The 19,733-nt window shown below is 48.5% G+C and overlaps 1 protein-coding gene across 2 annotated transcripts in view; it reads right to left on the reverse strand.

The window, feature by feature from the left end:
* Positions 1–19,733, reverse strand: part of VGLL1 (vestigial like family member 1) — a 30,116-nt gene that overhangs the window by 3,832 nt on the left and 6,551 nt on the right. The window contains exons 1-3 of one of the 2 annotated variants that reach the window (XM_047716057.1): positions 18,436–18,591; positions 13,926–14,156; positions 3,670–4,089 (exon numbers count right to left, since the gene is read on the reverse strand). In XM_047716057.1, the coding sequence (XP_047572013.1) occupies positions 3,670–4,089; positions 13,926–14,127 (622 nt within the window). In that variant the 5' untranslated portion in view covers positions 14,128–14,156; positions 18,436–18,591. Of the gene's footprint in view, positions 1–3,669; positions 4,090–13,925; positions 14,157–18,435; positions 18,592–19,733 lie in introns of those variants that run through there. The other variant, XM_047716058.1, reaches the window with a different exon arrangement.

The raw sequence follows: 19,733 nt of genomic DNA on the forward strand, positions 1-19,733 counted from the left end.
ATTCCCTCCCCTTATTCTAGGACAGTGTCCCGGCCACAGATAGTCAGGGAACCCATAGGCAGTGAAACGATCTTACCAGTTGCCAACTCTCACTGCGGTACACTTGATTGAACTTGGAATTGTTTTTCAGGATTTACGTGTACTGTCATTTATGATTGAGGATGGCTTTAAGACGGAGAGCAAAGAGAGGTGTACCTCTGCCACCTGCTGCTATGTGATCTTAGGGCAAGTCCTGTCACCTCTTTGAAACTCTGTCTCCTCATCTACAAAATGAGAATATTCATTCAATCTCTATTCCCCGAAGACCTGTTGTGTAAGGCACCAAAGGTAGGCACATACACAATTCACAAGGGCACTGTGGGCACGGAGCAGGACGGCGGGTATGGGATCTGGCCCATAGGCCACACCCATACGTGTTGTTGCTGCTATTTTTGGCCTAGGAACAATTTCAGGCATCAAGTTTTCAGTAATTCTAAGGCTTAACATTTAAAAATGTACAACCTATTCACAAGTACTTAGAGGAGACTTTATAATCATTAATTAGGAGGCTAGCAGAACTCATCCTCTCAGGTAGAGATTGGTGTGAAGCATGACTCAGTCATGCTAAAGCTCTTGAACCAGCCCTAAATCCAACTCTTCTCTTGGCCATGGCCAATTAATCACCGACGGTGACTTATGGTTTGTCCGTTGGTCTGTCTTACACAAGGGCTTCAAACAAAATAATCTGTACCGTGTCAAAGATGTATTTTTACTATTTCCTTCTTCAACGTTCTATTGTTTCCAGCACTCTCTCCTTCATCCCTTCAACAAATATGTATTCCCCTCTGTGCCGCGCTCTGTTGCAGATGCTGGGATGTGGGTACACACCTCTCAGTGCCTTGGCTCTTAAGAAGCTAACATTCTAGTGGGATCTACTACTGCCCTCCCCCAACCTTCACACTAGAAGGTAAAGCATTTGAGATGGCGGCCATGGCAGCCATGGCGCTGCTCTTGCTTTCCTCATGCCCATAGCCCAGAGCAGCCTGAGGCATACAAGATACCCTCCTCCCCAATGTCACTTTTTGATGGCTTATTGTGTGCCAGTCTGACTCTGTGTGCTTGGTGGCTTACTTTTAATGGCATACTGTGGCTAATTAACATTGGAATGTAGATCCTAAGCATTTACACCGGGGGGGGGGGGGGGGGGGGGGGGCACACTATCTTAATCCTCATTTTACAAATGAGCCAACTGAGGAATGGAGAGGTTAAAGAAACGTGCCCAAGTTTCTGAGACTAGTACATCATGAACCCACATTAGAACCACATTCCCATTTGGAAGTTCCTACTAACACCACTTTCAAATTGAATATGGAGCCCAGAGTCCTGGCCTTTAGCCTCAGATGGCATTTTCCTGGGCTGCGGAGTTCCGGGGTGGCCCTCTGTGCTGGGCTGAAAACTCAACATCTGGGGTAAGCAAACTAATCTGCATGAATTTGTTCATTTCGCTGAGTCATCTGGGTTAAATCCTGCCCAGGTAAAAACTCCATAGAGCTGCTCAGATCGCAAAATGAGAAAATGGTAAAGAAAAAAAAAAGGTCAAGACATTTTACAAGGCACCAAGTACATGGGCTCTTTGAGACTAAGATGAAACAAATTGCAACTATGAAAATACTAAGTAATAGAAATCGGGGTCTTAACCAGTTGAAGAGCCTGGTTTTCACACTATGAGCTTCTCCGCAAGTTGTGTTCCCAAGCTATAGGGACAAAGTATCAAAGGCAGAACCCCACACCCACTTTCCCTTGCAAAGCTGGCATTGCCGGGTCCACCATCAGGGGGAAAATAGGTTTTCTTTTCTAGAAAGGAGGAACACGATTAGTAATCTCCAGGGACTCCAAATGCCTGACCCTCAGTTTATTTCTAAAGATTATTTATTTCTTTATTTGAGAGAAAGAGAGAGCGTGAACATGAGCAGGGGGAGGGGTAGAGAGGGAGAAGCAGACTCCCTGCTGAGCAAGGAGGCTGATGCGGGACTCGATCTCAGGACCCTGGACTGACTGAGCCACCACCCAGCTGCACCCCACCCCTCAGTTGATAGACACGGGGCATATTTCCTCTCATCAGATGGTACAAATTCAGAGAAGTTTCTGTTTTTAAGGTACCTTGGGGTCTCGTTCCCATCATCCAGGCAGCGTTACTGACTTCCCCAACAGATCCCAGACCATCCGGCCCATGAATACAACTGACGTCAGTGTTAGTAGGAGAGCGTGAAGTTCTCGGTAGTCAGACTTGGTGATAAACATTTCAGAATGTGTCTAAAAGTTTCAGAAATAGGATCACGCCTGCTTCATAATTTTGCCATAATGTGCCTGGCGTATAGTAGATGTTCACTAAATATTTGCTGCATTGGGTTTGAACTGTATAGTCATTATGTTTGGGAGGTGAGGATTTGAGCCATCTGTGTTCTAACCAACTGTTGAAACAGGGCTCTGCTGTGTGTATGCACAGACATATATGGAAACACGGCTGGCCTAATTTTTCCTCTGAATCCAGTAGGAACAGATTTTTGAAAAAGAGTACAGGGGTGGGAATTGTCATGGGTTTCCCAAGCATGACATTTTTATGATTTACTCTTGAAGTCCATTCCGAATCAAACTCTGGAAATAACAAGAGTGGTATTTTAATGGGAAGTTTGTTTTTGACATTAGGCTGGAACACGGTGCCTGACTTAGGTAGGCTACGCTGAACAGGCCCTTTGTGTACTGTATATTTAGTTCCGCGTAAAGGCAACTTCTAGCAATTTCTTTCAGGCATGGAACACTACAACTACAGACACGTGTGAAAATTTGTCCAGAGTATGGAATGCCAGAGGATGCGGACTTGGCCCCATGAAACCATCAAATATATATTATTACAAAGATTTCATAGGAAAGGCAAATTTTGTAGATTGGGTTGTTCTGTCGGTGAAAGTGTACTTCAGGCCAGTTGTCCCCCAGCCTTTTACAAAGAAGGGAGTCTTGTTTTTTTGGTAGGCATTTGGCATCTAGTAAGCAATAATTAAATATTGGTTGGGTAAGTGAGTGAATGAAGAAGTGAATGAGCCTTAAGCAGGTGGGGGTTAGTTCAGTGGGAGGGGTGGTGGCCAGGGCGCAGGCGCCCAAGGGAGACCGAGCAGGAGGGGCCCAGGGCACAGGCATGAGCCACAGACAGCCAGGCACTGTGGCGTCTCCAGGCACCCATGGGACTGCCTCTATGGTGGCTTTGAATTTTAATGCTTGGAGCAGATGGTTGGTATAGATTGCCCTTGTTTCTGAAAAAATTGTCATCACTGCCAGTTGCCAACCTGTCTAGAGGATAGAGTTTGAGCCTGTAGGTATTGCAGAGAATTCTGTTTCCCAAGCAGATTATTTGGTGGCTGATGGCGAGGTGGAAGCAGGATCCTGGGATTTTAGGCAACAGCCTAAATCCTTTCTCTAGACTAAGTCCAAGTCAACAGACTGGGGTGACTATTCGGGGCCAACTAACCCTGAATCATTAGTCTACGGAACACTGCAGCAGAACATTCCATCCCTCCAAAGCCCCATGTCTGAAGAGGGAGCAATTAGCCTTGGCACCCCACCTCGTGGCCAACTCGCTCTTGACGACAGCCAATCGGAGGCGGTCCTCCAAGTATCTGGAGGCAATTTCCTTACCGTGGGCTGAGCTGGGAGGCAAGTCGCAGAGCAATCCGGGGCCTCCGGCTACCTGGGCAGAGCTGTAGTCCTCCCACACGGTGGATTCCTGCGGATGGGCGAGGTGTCGGTCTTGCTGGAGGAGACTTAGAAAGGGCTCATATTTTCCATCGGACTGGGGTTCTAGAACCATGTGCCCACTGGAGTAGGCGTGAGAGTAGCCAGGCTCTGAGGAGCTAGGGCTGCCCAGGAAGGGGTACTGCCACAGCTCGTCAGACGGATCGGAGGGGCTCCCCGCCAGGGGCACTGGGTACTGATCCGGCATCGGGACACTGGGCCCATTCAAGCTGCAGTTGGTGGCACCATAAGCAAAAGATGCTTCTGGCTCTGGCTTTGTCCACTGGGAAGAGAAACGCCACTGATTTGGAGGCATGTCACTATCTGGGAAGGAAAGATTGATAAGACATGTTAGGGGCTTATTGTTTTCAAAATGGAAATAGCAGCATTTTTTCTGGTTACTACAGACTCTTTTTTAATGTGTAGAAAAAGTAAAAAAAAGAGAGAGAGAGAGAGAGAGAGACCCCTCCAAAACAAAAGAGAAAACAAACCCCACTCTTGACTGCAATACCCAGAGACCACCATTGTCTCCCTTTAGGCATACTTCTCTCTAGGATTTGCTTCTATTTAGGTCCACATGGTTTTCACATCATATAGGATTTTTAAGGCTGCTTTGGTGTCATTAAAATATCACAGATATCTGCCCATGGCAACGAGTAGAGCCAGCAGCAGCACAGTGTTTAGTTAAATTAACAACACTGTGATGAACATCTTTGCACCCATGTCCAACAAGCCCCTCAAGGAAACTTCTAGAAGTAAAATTGCTTGATTAAAAAGGTGATTTGGAAAGGGAGGAAGGAAGGAAGGAAGGAAAGAAGGAAAAGAAAAAGAAAGGTGATTTGTGTTTGGTTGTTGCTGGTTGGTTTGATTTTATAGCTCGTGGTTTGAATACACCAACTAGAACTTTATAAAGGGTTTAACGCTTGCCCGTGTATAACTCATTCATACAAGTCTAGGGGTCGAAACCCCATTTTCTAGAGGGACCAGGGGCACGGGCCAAATTAGCAAAGCAGATTAGTCAGGGTAAGGAAGTGAGTGCTTGGACCTCTTCCTGCAAAAGCAAAATGCTCGAGGTCAAAGTAGTGACTCAGTTTCTTCTCGCAAGGTTCTTGCGCACTAGCAAGGGGGCATGGAGTCTCTTCTGATCTCAGAGATACTATTCTCATTGTGCCTAGGGTAGCAGCTGAAACCGAGCCTTCAACAAGTCTAGGGCAGCTTGTGACATGGATGGATGTTTTCCCCATTCGCAACACCCACTCAGGCAAGAGGGGAGGAGGGAGGGAGCGCTGGCAGATGGTGCTTAAAGCCTAGAGCCTCTCGTCTATGGAAGATAATGAAGGGGGGCGTGGGCGTGGAGACAAAGGAAGACTGGAGGGCTGGAGAGACTGTCTGGTTCCCTTCCCCCCACCCTCCACCCCACGTGTGCCTCTCCCAGCTCTCCCAATGTTCCACTTCCCTTGATTTTGTACAAGATAAACACATCTTGAGTGATCTGCACAGTGACACTGAAGCACGTCCCCCTCCCACACACCTGCCCTCCCATCATAGCTTTTCGTGTAATCCAGATGAGAGTAAAAGAAGTCCTAACCTACGTGACACGCACATTCTACCCAGCATTTCACATCCCTCGCAATGAGTAAGGAGCGATGGTTGGCCTCTCTTGATGAAACCAAGGGCAAGAAAACATCTTAAGATTTGTTCTTTGGTGATGAATGCTACTTTTGAAAATTGGTATCTGCAGAGCAGTAGCCGTGCAGGCCACTGTGTAGCACAAAATGAGTGGTTAAGCTGCCTTAGTATAATCACTAGGCATGCTTCACGTTGAGTAAGAGTACTCTGCATGTTCTGAGCACAAGTTAGAAACAATGTGTAGCCCCACAAGTGGGCAGTTGCCATCCAAACTGGCCTTACAGATCTCTGATATACGACCTAGAGACCGAATGCTTGAAATGGACAGTGGCTTTTGAATATTTAACTGCTTCCTTTCCAGAATTTTCTTTTTTCTTTTCTTTTCTTAAGCCTTCCAGAAATTTCCAATCAAAACGTTCAGGGGAGTGGGTGGTGTGCCACTGTCCAAGGTCCATCTGGTCACTGAGTGCACCAGAGCACAGCTGGGATGGCAACATGAAGGAGGCAGTGTCCCACATCCCAAATTCACAGCAACCCCATGGTGGGCCTTGGATGACTTGAGGAAAGTCATCTTTCCAGAGGAGACTTGGATGTTGGTGCCTCATGGAGTGGAGACCCTGAATTTTGGGCGGGGGCTCTTCCCGGCAGCTGTGCTCCCCTACCCTGTGAACCGTGAAGGTAATCTAAGCCACAGCCCTGACTGGCTCAAGGTGGCTGCAGCCACTGCTAGAAGTGACCTTGGAGACACTTTCTTACCCGAGGTCCCCCACTCTTAGTTACCTCCAGAGAGGAGAGGGAGGGAGCCCCAGGGAAGACTGCTGCTTTATCAAACCCCAAACTACATGAATGAATGGAGACCAGTCCAGGAACATTTTAGTTCTGGGACACTCAGGGCAGCCTGGATTTTCCTTTCAAGTGGAATAAAAAAGGCTTCCATCCCAAACGCTCCCAGCTCTGAGCATCTAGACCATGCCTCCCAGTCCCATCCTAGCCTCAAGAGAGTGCTGGGGAGGGGCGCCTGGGTGGCTCAGTGGGTTAAAGCCTCTGCTTTCGGCTCAGGTCACCATCTCAGGGTCTTGGGACAGGGAGCCTGCTTCCCCCTTTCTCTCTGCTGGCCTCTCTGTCTACTTGTGATCTCTCTCGCTGTCAAATAAATAAATAAAATCTTAAAAAAAAAAGAGAGAGAGTGCTGGGGAAGGGGAGAGTCCAGGGCACAAGAGCCCACAGCCCCAGCAGCCCTTGAAGGCTGATGTGGAGGGTAGATGGCATGGAAGAGAATTTTCAGAAGCCACTGCTCAGTGCGTGTCCATTTCTAGGAAATGATACACCAGAGGCAGGTAGGAGCGATTGCAAATCCACAAGAGTTTTGTTTACTGAGCACTTATCCCGGGCCGGGCGCTTGGCTTAGTGCTCTGCCCACCTGAGCTCACGTGATCCTCACAGCGACCCAGCCGACAAAATAAAGAGCAGGAGTGCAGGAGTGGCTAAGGCGGCTAAGGTGACTTGCCCAAGGCCACGCAACGCAGCCAGCAAACGCTCCGGCTGCTGATTCCAAAACTCGTACCCTTAGCAGCTCTGTCTCCCAGGTATTGCAAAGAAGGCAGTGCTCGCGCTGCGTGCTCTCACACACTCCTGCGTCTGGACTGTTTCTGGGGGCAACTGGTATGCACCCTTTGATCCAATCATTCCCCTTATAACGACTTAGGGATATAATCAAGGATGTGTGCAAAAATGTAGCTATGAGGATATTCAAAAGGATATTTATAATATAGTGACAAATTGGTAACAATCTGATGTCCAAAAATTATAATAGATTTGGTACATCTATAAAAAGGGTACGCTGGAGCCATTAAAATGATGTTGTAGGGGTGCCTGGGGGAGGACTCAGTCAGTCAAGCAGCTGCCTTCGGCTCAGATCATGATCTCTGTGTCCTGGGATATTTACACGTATATATACAAGTGTGTGTATGTATATCCGTGCTTCTGTCCTGAATGCTTGTCTTTGTTTTCTAATTTTCAAAAAATAACAGTACCTTTGTGATTAAAACATTTTTTTTAATAAAGACTGAGGAAGCCCCTTGACTCATTAGATCAGAGTCACGGTTGTAAAAGACCAATCCGTACCGGCCGGCTGTCCTTCCACCCATCCTTCCTTCTCGTCCTCCTCCCCTTCCTCTGCTTTATGAGGATTCTTGCACCGTGACAGTCCAACCTTCGGCTTGTCTGATCTGTACGCACCGACTCTCCCTTCTCTGCCTTCTTGGCTAGTGGCACCGGCCTCTTATTCATTCACCCCAGAAACAAAGAGGATATTGTTCGTATTCGCTGAGGTTGAAGCAACACCAGGGACAGAAGGACAGCTTACAGGACACAGTCCTGTTCCGGGGTGCTAGGGCGCCCTGCTGGGTCCCACTCCCTCCTTTACATCGCCTTCCCGGGGTACCCAGTCGTTTGCTGATTATCCAGAGCCTTTTCCTGGGTGGAAATGAAGATGAAACACAGAACGCGGGCAGTTTTTTAGAGTGGCTGAGAGCTCAGGATCGGAGTCGAACTGGCTAGCCTCAGTTTTCTTCCCAAGAGAATGGGCACAATGCAAGTTAAGCAACAGCTGGTGTGAGGATTCAATGAGCTCATCCATGTGGGAGCCCCCAGCAAAGCGTCCCACACACAAGACGTGCTCCATAATTGTTACCCTTAGCAAAAGTCCTTCTAGGTGCTCAGGAACACACTCACCCACCTTCTCACAGCAGCCCTTTCCTGGGGCCGGAAGACCCTGTCCTCCGCCTTCTGAAGCTTCTCTGGTTACCTACTCTGAAATCCTCCACGTCCTTTTCAAAGGCAGATAATTCAAAAATGCCTTCAGCCTGTGTTTTCTAAAGTCCAGCCAATGTGAAATATACATAAGTAAATAAAAAAAATAATTTGGATTTGGGGAAAACAGCCAGGAAATTCGATGGCATTTCCTAGCCACATGGGCCTCTGTATTTGGGCTTTGCATATTTGGCCTGACAGAGCGCCCTTAGAAAGTGGCTGAGTCGTAACAGGAGCCTGTGAATGGGGGCCTGTTCTGTTGGGCACACGGTTCAGCCAGGGCTTGGCGGCCTGGGGCTGGCCTGCAGGGACAGAGAGGCTGCTAACGGTCAGTAATGAAAGGCCACTTCATGGATTTCCCACCATTTCTGAAGCTGTGGGGCTCTCACATAACCCATCTTGTGGGAACCGCTGGGGGACAGGCCTTCTTTCAAGGGGCCTCCGGTGAGGCAACAGAACTTAAGAGAGATTGACTCTTAACCATGCCGAGAGGCCTCGAGGAAGACAGGACTTCCTCTACTCAGTCAGCTGGGCCAAACTTTGCCCCACCTGCCCCGCACTCTGTGAGCAAGACATCGTCACAGTCCAGGGACTGGGGAGATTTTCACAGGGTAAATGCCACCCGGAGAGTAAGTGGAGAAGACGGCTGCCTGTCTGTTTGGCCTGGGAAAGTTGGCTTGGCAAGAAGCAGGGCCACGTCCAAGTTCCCTTCATGCACGGGAATGTCACAGAAGAGAATGAAGTCAGAAGGCATAGGAAACCATATGGCCGCCACATGGCAGAAGCCCCTAGAAAATGCGTAGGCTTCCAGGAGGGGCCTGTTGCTCTGTGATCTTAGTGCTTTGAATGCAGGCCCCCCTATCGCTCTAGCCACTCAAAAACACGTCAAGATTTCCTACAACCACACAAACAGAACAAACACCTACATGGCACCATGTGCCAGTGGACACGCACGATCTCACAGACTCCTCCTATAGTTAAATAATACTCAGCTATAGAGAGGAGGAAGCGGAGGTACGGACAGAGGAAGGGGTGTGCCCCGAGATCACATTGTTAATAAATGGTGGAGCTGGTCCTAAAGCCACATGCCCCACTCTCCTCGGTGACTCCATCTATGGCAGACATCAGAATCACGATTTCATTCATTCAGACGATATTTACCAGGCACCTTCCATGTGACTTGGGAAGTAGCAATGAACACAGAGGCCCTGCTACCAGGTGATTCAGAGTTTAGAGGATGGGAGGAGACAAGGAAGAAAACACGTAAATGTATAATATACTAAAATAAAATAAAATAAAATAAAATAAAATAAAATAAAATAAAAATAGTGTAAGAAGACAGAGGGTGATGAGAGGGAGGGTATTTCTATTTTTTAAACAGATTGTGCAGAGAGGGCCTGGCTGGAGAGGAGACATTCCGATGGAGAGCTGAATGGAGAAAAGGGGAAAGTCATGCAGTTATCTGGGGAAAGAGCATTTCAGGGAAAGGGATGGGGAGCTCCAAAGATCCTGAGGCAGAACTGTACTTGGCGTGTTCTACAAATAGTAGGAGGCTAGATTGGATGAGATGAGGTGGGGATGGCTGGATATGAAATCAAAATGAAAACAAGGCCCCATGCAAGACTTTGGATTTGATTCCAGGTGAGACAGGAAGCTAGTGGAAGGTTCTGAACAGAAGAGATATAGGATGAGACTTTCCTTTTAGGGATACCATTCTGACTATCTTGAGAACAGACAGAAGGGGATCAAGGATGCAAGCAAGGAGACCAGTCAGGAAGCTACTACAAAAATCCAAGGGTGAGAGTGCCTGGGTGGCTCAGTGGGTTAAAGCTGCTGCCTTCGGCTCAGGTCATGATCTCAGGGTCCTGGGATCGAGCCCCGCATTGAGCTCTCTGCTCAGCAGGTAGGGTGCTTCCTTCCATCTCTCTCTCTCTGCCTGCCTCTCTGCCTACTTGTGATCTCTGTCTGTCAAAGAAATAAATAAAATCTTAAAAAAAATCCAGGGGTGAGCTGACAGCTTCCTGGACCAACATGATAGCAGCAGAGGGGGGCAGACATAGTCAGAACATGGGTATATTTTGGGGCGCCTGGGTGGGCTCAGTGGGTTAAAGCCTCTGCCTTTGGCTCAGGTCATGATCCCAGGGTCCTGGGATCGAGCCCCGCATCAGGCTCTCTGCTCAGCAGGGAGCCTGCTTCCCCCGCCCCCCCCCCCCCCCCCGTCTCTCTGCCTGCCTCTCTGTCTACTTGTGATCTCTCTGTCAAATAAATAAATAAAATCTTAAAAAAAAAACTTTAAAAAACTTAAAAAAAAAAAAGAACATGGGTATATTTTGAAGGTTAAACTGACAGAATTTTTCAAAGGACTGGGCATGGGGTAGGGGGCAAAGAGAGGAGTTAAACATGACTCCCAGTGGGGCGCCTGGGTGGCTCAGTGGGTTAAAGCCTCTGCCTTCGGCTCGGGTCATGATCCCAGGGTCTTGGGATCGAGCCCCACATCGGGCTCTCTGCTCAGCAGGGAGCCTGCTTCCCCCTCTCTCTCTGCCTGCCTCTCTGCCTACCTGTGATCTCTGTCTGTCAAATAAATAAATAAAATCTTTAAAAAAAAAAAAACATAACTCCCAGTTAACCGGAAGGATGCAGCTGCCATGTATTGAGATGGGGAGACAGTGGACAGAACAGGTCAAGGAGTGTAAGAGCTCAATCTGAGCCTCGCTGTTGGTGATTCCTAGTAGACATGTGAAGGGATCAAATACGCAGCTGGATAGACAGAACTGAAATGCACTCTGGGCTGAAGGTAATGCATTTGGAATTGATACAGATGGTACTTAAGATCAAGAGAGAGGGGCGCCTGGGTGGCTCAGTGGGTTAAGCCTCTGCCTTCGGCTCAGGTCATGATCTCAGGGTCCTGGGATCGAGCCCCACATCAGGCTCTCTGCTCAGCAGGGAGCCTGCTTCCCCCCCTTTCTCTGCCTGTCTCTGCCTACTTGTGATCAATCTCTCTCTCTCTCTGTGTCAAATAAATAAATAAAATCTTAAAAAAAAAAAGACCAAGAGAGAGAAGAGATCCCTTAGGGAGTGAATGTGGATAGAGAAATTGTCTGCGACCTGAACACTGGGGCCTCCAAACATTTAGAAGCTGAAGAGAAGAGGATGTCTAGCAAAGAAGACCGAGGAGTCGTAACCTGGGAGGAAGGAGGAAAACCAAGAGAACGTGATGTTATGAGATCCAAGTGAAGGAGGCATTTCTTTTTTTTTCTTTTAAGATTTTATTTATTTATTTGAGAGAGAAAGCAAGAGAGAGCACGAGAGAGTAGAAGGTCAGAGGGAGAAGCAGACTCCCTGCAGAGCTGGGAGCCAGATGCAGGACTCGATTCCAGGACTCTGGGATCATGACCAGAGCTGAAGGCAGCCGCTTAACCAACTGAGCCACCCAGGCACCCAAGGGAGGCATTTCTAAGAGGGAGGAGCCACTCACTGCAGCCAATGTTGCCGATGGATCAAAAAACAAGATGGAGACAGGGAAAGACCATTGATTTGGCAGCTGGAGGTCACTGGCTAACCTCAATGAGAGTGGTTAAAGAGTCATAAGGATGAAAGCCTGAGTGGAGTGAGTTCCAAAGACCAAGAGAGGAAGAGGAGAGAGTGCACGTGGGTGCCATTTTTGAGTGTCGCTACCAAATGGGGCAATAGGCCAAGAGTTGGTTTTATTTCAGGCTGGGGTTTATCAGGCAAGTGGGACACAGGATGTGAGGGACTATAGGTAGATGGCACTTACAAGGGAGTGATTATAATGAATCCAAGCCAGTGTGTTCAGAACTCAGTCAAAGCCACATAACCAAAGTCCATGCCTGTGAAGAGCTTGGGATTCTGATTCTTCCAAGGAGCGGATTAGATCCTCTGAAACCCACTTATCCCGTTTATCAGCTGATACTACACGTTAATTCCCCAAATGACTCAGTCAGTCATTGCTGCTCCTGCTCTGAAGTACTCACTACCCTCTTGGACATCACCTCCCCACCCTCCAGCCACCCTCATTGTGCCCGTTGCAAGTGCAAACTCTACATCATTTCCTTTAGTGGCCGCTGCTACCACACCCCCTTCCACGTGTTTGCTCAACTCACAAGAGTCTCAGAAAATCATGTCACCTGATGGGAAAAATAATTTCTAGGACAAAAGTAAATTCTGCAAAGGCGAATACATCGGATATACACACCAACTCCCCATTCAGGCCCAAAGAGCAAAGCTGGAGTGATGGCTCCTGAAAAGAGGTAAGATCGTCCTCCACAGGCAGATGCCGCCCACTTGGCATCTTTTCATAAAGCGAACAACCATTTGGAGGCATGTACATACTCCAGTGGCAGCCGGGCATTCAACACGGGTGCTGGGCAACCACAACTGGGAGTTCTTGAAATCAACCAGACCCCGGTCTATTGCACATTTCAATATGACGGACTCCCATCCATCTCGCAGGGTGACTTCTCCATGAGGCACAGCAGGTTCAGTACCTAGGGCCCATGGATACTTTTAGGAGCCCATGAAATGTTTTAACATCTTTTAAACTTAGAAGAAAAATGAATATAACAAAACAATGAATACATACAAAGAATCCAGCCTGAATTAAAGTTGTTTTTATACCACGCAGTCACAATGTGTCTTTTTTCATAATTGTACTGAGGAAGAGGCCCAGAAGGATCTAGGGTCTATGAAAGTCCTACTACAGCCCTGCCAGCTTAATTTTATAGTTTTCCCCAACCCTGGGTATTGTGATGAGCACTCCTGGACTCATCTTTCTTGAAATAATTGTTTGGAGATGGAAGAATGCTTATTTATTCATTTATTTTAGAGAGCAGGGCAGAGGGAGAGCCAGAGAGTCTTAAGCCGACTCCCCGCAGGGCACAGAGCCTGACTTGGGGCTTGTTCTCACAACCCTGAGATCATAATCTGAGCCAAAACAAGGAGTAGGACACTTAACCAACTGAACAACCTAGGCGCCCCGAGAATGCTTATTTTTTATTTTTAAATTACCAAACAGTGTGTGCAGTTGACGTCCTAATGCTGTTAAGGGCGGGGAGAGAGATGCTCCCCGACACTCTTTATATACCCCTCCGGAGCCCTGCCCTCGCTCGCCAGGTCATCCGCTATTAGTTGAAGGGAGGCTGGGTGCACCTACAGGGGACATGTGGTCAGGCCAGTAGTAGTAATCATAATAATACATAACAAAGGCTGGGACACCTGGGTGGCTCATTCAGGTAAGCGTCTTCAACTCAGGTCATGATCGTGGGGTCCTGGGATCGAGCCCCCCATCGGGCTCGTGCAGGCGGGGAGCCTGCTTTGCCCTCTGCCTGCCACTCCCCCTGCTCGTGCTTGCATACTCTCTCTCTCTATCTCTGACAAATAAATACATAAATTAAGATCTTTTAAATAAATAAATAAATGACGAAGGCTGATAATAGCAAACAGTCATGGCTCTCTTATTATGTACTAAGCAGTGAACCCAGCATTGAATGCAATTAAGGAAATCATGAAACAGGTGACCCAGTTGGATTATGGTGTTGATTTTCACACTAAACTTCCAAGAAATGGGTGCAGTTTCTCACTCACGGTGTGACTTGCCTCCCCAAATACACACACATCTCAGTGCATCAAAGGCAGGAGAGAACTGGTCTTTCCGTGGTAGCCTTGACCGAGAATTCCAGCCTCCTCCCTCCCAACATGCTCACCATTCCTCAGCATCACGTCTGGGCTCTGGGTCGAGGGGCTCAAGCCCTCGGGGCTCCTGACATTGCGCAGAGCTCTGGAGAAGTGTTCGTCTACCACACTGCCGATGTCCCCTTGGAAATAGGTGAAGAGGACACACCGGGGATTCCACTCTGTCTTTATAGGTCTCTGCAGCTGGATACCAGTCTTCTCCATCTCTTCCATGGTGAGCAACACAGGTAGGTGGGGGACAGCTGTGGATCAAACACAAAACGTCACTGGCACATTTTTTCCCAAGGGGCTTGGCTGTGGTTGGGATGAGAGGCACTTTGGGGGCGCTGCCGTGCCATGCGGCGCTGGCCTGGGGACCAGGTGCGGAGCCTTGTCTGACTGGCATTCCGGGAACAAGACAGAGCTCTACAAAGTGCCGAAGGGACCCTCAAGAGCCACACGGGAGAATTACGTGGCCGCTCAGGTAGAAGAGCAGTGGGAAGTTTAAAAAAAAAAAAAAGGCCATTGAGGACAAAAGAGCAACTGGCCTTTTGGGGAAATGCCTTCCACCTCCAAAACCAAATGGGCCAAGATTGACCCAGAACTGCATGTAGATGCCCCTGGACAAAGGCCTGCAACCCACCACCCCCCGCGCCCACCCGCCCCCCACTCTGAGAACTTGACTAAGCAATCCAGTGGGTACTTCACTTTTCATAATAAACACTGCTCTCCATGCCATCCTGACCTTTTGCGGGTGAGAGAATAAAACCCATCAAATTCCTACACTCATTTGCTGGCTGTGTCCGACGGTGTCCCCCTCTCACCACCCCGCCCCACGCTAAAAACGGGCAATGGCCAACAACACCAGTCCTCAGGCCTCCAGACAGATGCTGAACCAAATTCAGATCTCAAAAACATTCTCTGTGCTAATATATAGGGCGATATTGGTGAAAAGTTCCTGAAAGATTAGTCAGATCGTCATACTGCTGACTGCCATAGCCTCCGCATCTAGAACAGTGCCTGAGACAGAGTGAATGCAAGACAGCTGTTTGCCCAGTTGCCTTAAACTTGGCTTCCAACACAGAACCCTAACCGCAGGCTCCTTTAGAGCAGGGTCTGTCCTTTTGCACCAAAGTCAGGGCCGGGCACAGAGTGGGCACTCAAGAGAAGTAGCCTGTCCAGAGTTTTCTTTACCTTTGGCCATCCGACCAGACATGGCAGTGTGCTCTGGCTTAAGGCACCCTAATTCATTCTTGGGAATCTAATGCAACTGTTTAGAGGTTCATAGTCTCTGTTCCTCTCTAGGTCTTGAGGGTGGGGGCCATTTCTTATTCATTTCTCTACCCCTAGCACCTAGCATAAGTCAGTCAGTAAACAACGGCTGAATGCCTGAGTTCCGTGTCATGCAGAGAAAGCACAATGCAAGGTTTTCCCCAGCTGTGTGATTCTGCGGGAAACACGTAGCCTCTCTGGGATTCTGATTCCTCTTGGGTAAAATTAGGAGGTTGGAAAGAGATGAATTCTGCAGCTCATTCTTTCATGGTCCTGCTAGAAATGTCGGGAAGGAATCTGGCAGCGAACAGAGGACCCTTCGGAAAAGGTCTCCTTTCAGACTCATTCTGGCCCCAGCCATAGCGGGGTTCTGCTGCTGTCCGGAGAAGCTTCTGCTGAGCACATCACCCTCTTTCCCCCGGTTGACAGCCATGCTAAACATAACCAGGCACTACCTGAAAAACGAATCCACTGTATCCTTATTCCAAAAAGCATGCAAACAACAACTCTGTTGGGCAGGTTCTTATCAAGTGAAATGCATGCTTATTATACGGCCCAGCAATCCTGCTTTTAGACATATACAACCAAGAGAAACAAAAACATATGTCCGCACAAAGCCTCATTACGTGTGGTTCACAGCAGCTGATTAAAGTAGCCAAAAAAGTGGAAACGAGCCAAATGCCCATCATCTAGAAGATGAATACACTAGCTATGACATTGTCATATAATGGACTGTCAGTCAGCAATAAAAAGGAACAAACTACCCATCTACACAACAGGAGGGAGAAATCACAAAGACATTATGTTGGATTGCGGGGTGGGGGAAGCCACACACAAAAGACCACATATTACAGGATTCCACTTACATGGGGCACAAATAACCTGTGGGGGCAGAGATCAGAACAGTGGCTGGCTGTGGGGTGGAGATGGGGAAGGGGCGTGAGGAACTCCCCGCGGTGTTGGAAATGCCCTACACCTTGAGGAGGGTGAAGGTTATACATGAATGGACACCTCTGTCCAAACTCATCAAGTTGTACGCTCAAGATCTGTGCATTCCACAGAAGGTAAGTTATTCCTCGATGTGAAAAAAACAACACACACACACGCTATATATTCTGATTTTTGGAGCTGTAGAAATAAAAGCAAAGGTGTTATCCTTGAGCACATTATGAGGAGTCAGAGGATGACAAGTACAACTGGCCTTGAACACCGTCAAAAATCTGCATAACTATGTATACCCTACTGTTGACCGACAACATAAATAGTCATTTGACACATATTTTGTCTATGTTTTATACGTTGTATTCTTACAACAACGCAAGCTAGAGAAAAGAAATGTGAAGAAAATCCTAAGGTAGAAAACATACATTTACAGCACGGCAGTGTAAAAAAATTCACATAAGTGGACCTGTGCAGTTCAAAACCCATGTAGTTCAAACGTCCGATCAACCGTACTTTATAATACCACTTACGAGCGGACTTTACTGTAGCACAGTCCTCCAACTTGCAAAAAGACTGGGACTAAATTATTCCAGCTTCTAAAAAGAAAGGATAATTATGCGAGGTGCTAATTATCAGCATAATGGCAACCACATTACAATATATAAATTTATCAAATTAGCATGTAACACCTTAAATTTACACAGTCGTAGGTCAAATCTATTTCCCAAACACAGTCAAAACAGAAAAAAGTAAGTGGAGGTGTTACAAATTATAAAGTCATGATAAATGTTGGAGCCAGCCTTTCTCCTACGCTATGGTTTATAAAATCCCGCCTCTGTGCCAGAAGCTCTATGCATATTTTCTCCAATCTTTACAACTGTCAACATAGGTACTATTATCCCCATTTTAGAGAGGAGCAAATCAGGGACCAGAAAGTTAAATGAACTGCCCATGCCTCACAGCTAGGGCTCTCTGGCTTCGATGTCTGTCCCTTCCCTGCCATTGCTGTCTACCCGGTGGGACTCAAAGAAGCCCTCTATGACCTTCAGTGTCCCCATGTATCAAATGTGAAGGCTTGACTTCTGATCTCTAGGGAACCCTGAACCAGCCCATAAGCCAGCCATCAGGCTCATGGTTGGTTTCCTTCAGGGAAAGCAGACAGAACACCCGTCCAGTCCCTCCAGGCTTAGCACCTCTGTCAGACTCACGGTTTTACTCCTGGAGATGCCAGTGGCCAGTGCTCTAGGCTCAGGCTTGACACGGCTTGCAAATCTATTTTGGCGGAGTCTCCCTGAACTACAAGGAAGGCAGCCGGCCAGACCCCTGGGACATCAGAGCCATGGAGCATGCCCTAGCCTCCTTGGGTAAGGACCACAGAGACCAGGCCACTGGCCACAGCCAGGAAAGGTTAGAGGGGGTGAAAGTCAGAGGCAATGTCTCATCCCCATCCCCTTCAGGGATCAGACCTTAGGCAACCGGGATCCTGATTAGGGTACAAGTGCTACCTCTCCCCAAACACAAAGACACACCTCCCAAAGGAGAACCGTGGCTTACTTCTCTGGATCCCGCTCACAAGCAATTCTCCAGGCTGCACTGAGACCTCAGTGGAGGGGATGTGTCTCTTGGGGATCCTGAGATTCTGAGAACCGTTATTGGCTACAGCCTTTGCAGAACTGCGTCTCCCTGCACCTCTGCAGAAATGTGGACAGTTCCATCCCCAAGTGAGCCTTCTGCGAGGGGCCTCCCGATGCAGGCGTGAATTGGCTGGGGTCTGGCTTAGGAGAAAGGGTGCTGCAAAGCTGGAACGGGGGGGGGGGAGGGGGGAGATAGCTGCGAGGCGGAGCAGGGGTGGGAGGGAGACTTTCCGGGAGAAAGTGATCCTGTCCCAGTCCCTGGATGATAGGAAAAGCCTCTTGGCACACAAAACCCTCAGGTCAAGGTTTGCCAGGTGCCAGCTGTGCAGTTAGAATAGCACAATTCCACGAGTGCCCCGCAGCTTGCAACCGTTCCCAAAGCGCAAACATTAAGGACACCTAGCACTCCAATTCGACCTCAAAATGATGCCCCAACTTCTGCACAAATATTCTAACATGGAATCCGGTGTCAGCAGTCTGGCCTCAACTCTATCACAGTCTGCCTGCAAGGACACGGTGACTGCCTCGGGCTTGGGGTGGGGTGTGGGAGAGGTGGTCACAGCGATCACTTGGAACGAAAGCCCCAAGGGGACCAGATTGTATCGCTGTGAGCAAAGCATCCCCTTGCCCCGATTCCTGCCCAGCTGACTCCCCATCCCTCCTCGGCCCCCCAGAAATAGCCAGCTTCTCCTACCTTAATTCCCGACCATCGATGGAGACAGCAAGATGCGACAGCTGAGCAAAAGTGAGTAGTGGTAGTCGGAGTTGCCTGGACCCCCTAGGAGCAGCTCAGTGCTTGCGGAACTAGGGCTGGGGATTTTGTACCCTCCCCTCGCTACTTTCTACCCTTCCAGCCCAGGCTATAGGAGGCATTTCCTGCTGGCTATCTATTAAGAATGCAGAAAATGCGCTCCAACAAGCCATTCGGGTTGGGCACCTGGAGGAATGAGGAAAATAGGTAGCTCTTTTTTATTTTTCTTTTTGCATTAAAAAAAAGCACTTAGTGATATTGTCTCTTAAAGTAGGCAGTCAGTTGTTTGCCAGGAACCACACAGAGTCAATAACGTCTGAAACATCGGTTATGGGACCAGCCTTAGATTGATGACACCTTTACTGTCTCGGGAACCGGGCCAGTCTGTTTGGCTCATCACAACTTTCTCCCTCTGCCCCCAGGGGAAGAGAAGGGGAGCCCGGACTCCTAGAATTCTGGACGTGTCGCGGGCTTCCGTGGGCGCCAGAGGGAGAGCGTGCATCTCTGAATCTGGGACAGAACGAAGCAGTTCAGGGATCACAGCTGGGTGGCTTGGAGCAGGAGGTCCTGACGCTCACCTTGAAAAATCTTCCAGATGACCTCAGGCCGTCCCAGACCCTGGAGCCGTTCTTTGCTTCATTCGTCTCTCCGTTTCAACAATAGTTCCCAAACTTTTAGTAAACATCTACTGTGGGCCCGGCACTGTTCTGGGAGTTCTGTTCGATAGTGAGTGAAACAGACCAAGCCTCTGCCTTCGCGGAAGAAACGTGCACGCCGCTTATATGCCTGGGCGGTCGGGGTATGTACAGGTCAGATGGTAGGTACAACAAAGAGAAATTGACCGAGAAAATGAGGCAGGGAAGGGGAACATACAGGACCACCGAGAAAGGCCTTTCTGACAACGTGACATTTGAGCAAACCTTGTTGATATCTGCTTTCCTGGTAGCCAAAGGAATACCAAATGCAGGCGGAGGCGGGCGCTTGGCTCTGTTCTCCGAAGGGCGAACACGGCCAAAGAGGAGGGAGGGAGGGAGGGGAGACAGGTCTCACGGACCCTGCTGAGACTTTTTTTTTAAGATTTTATTTATTTATTTGACACAGAGAGAGAGATCACAAGTATGCAGAGAGGCAGACAGAGAGAGGGGGAAGCAGGCTCCCTGCTGAGCAGAGAGCCTGATGCGGGGCTCGATCCCAGGATCCTGGGATCATGACCTGAGCCGAAAGCAGAGGCTTTAACCCAC

The sequence above is a fragment of the Lutra lutra genome, chromosome X, assembly GCF_902655055.1.
Source record: "Lutra lutra chromosome X, mLutLut1.2, whole genome shotgun sequence".
In the NCBI taxonomy this organism is placed as follows: domain Eukaryota; kingdom Metazoa; phylum Chordata; class Mammalia; order Carnivora; family Mustelidae; genus Lutra; species Lutra lutra.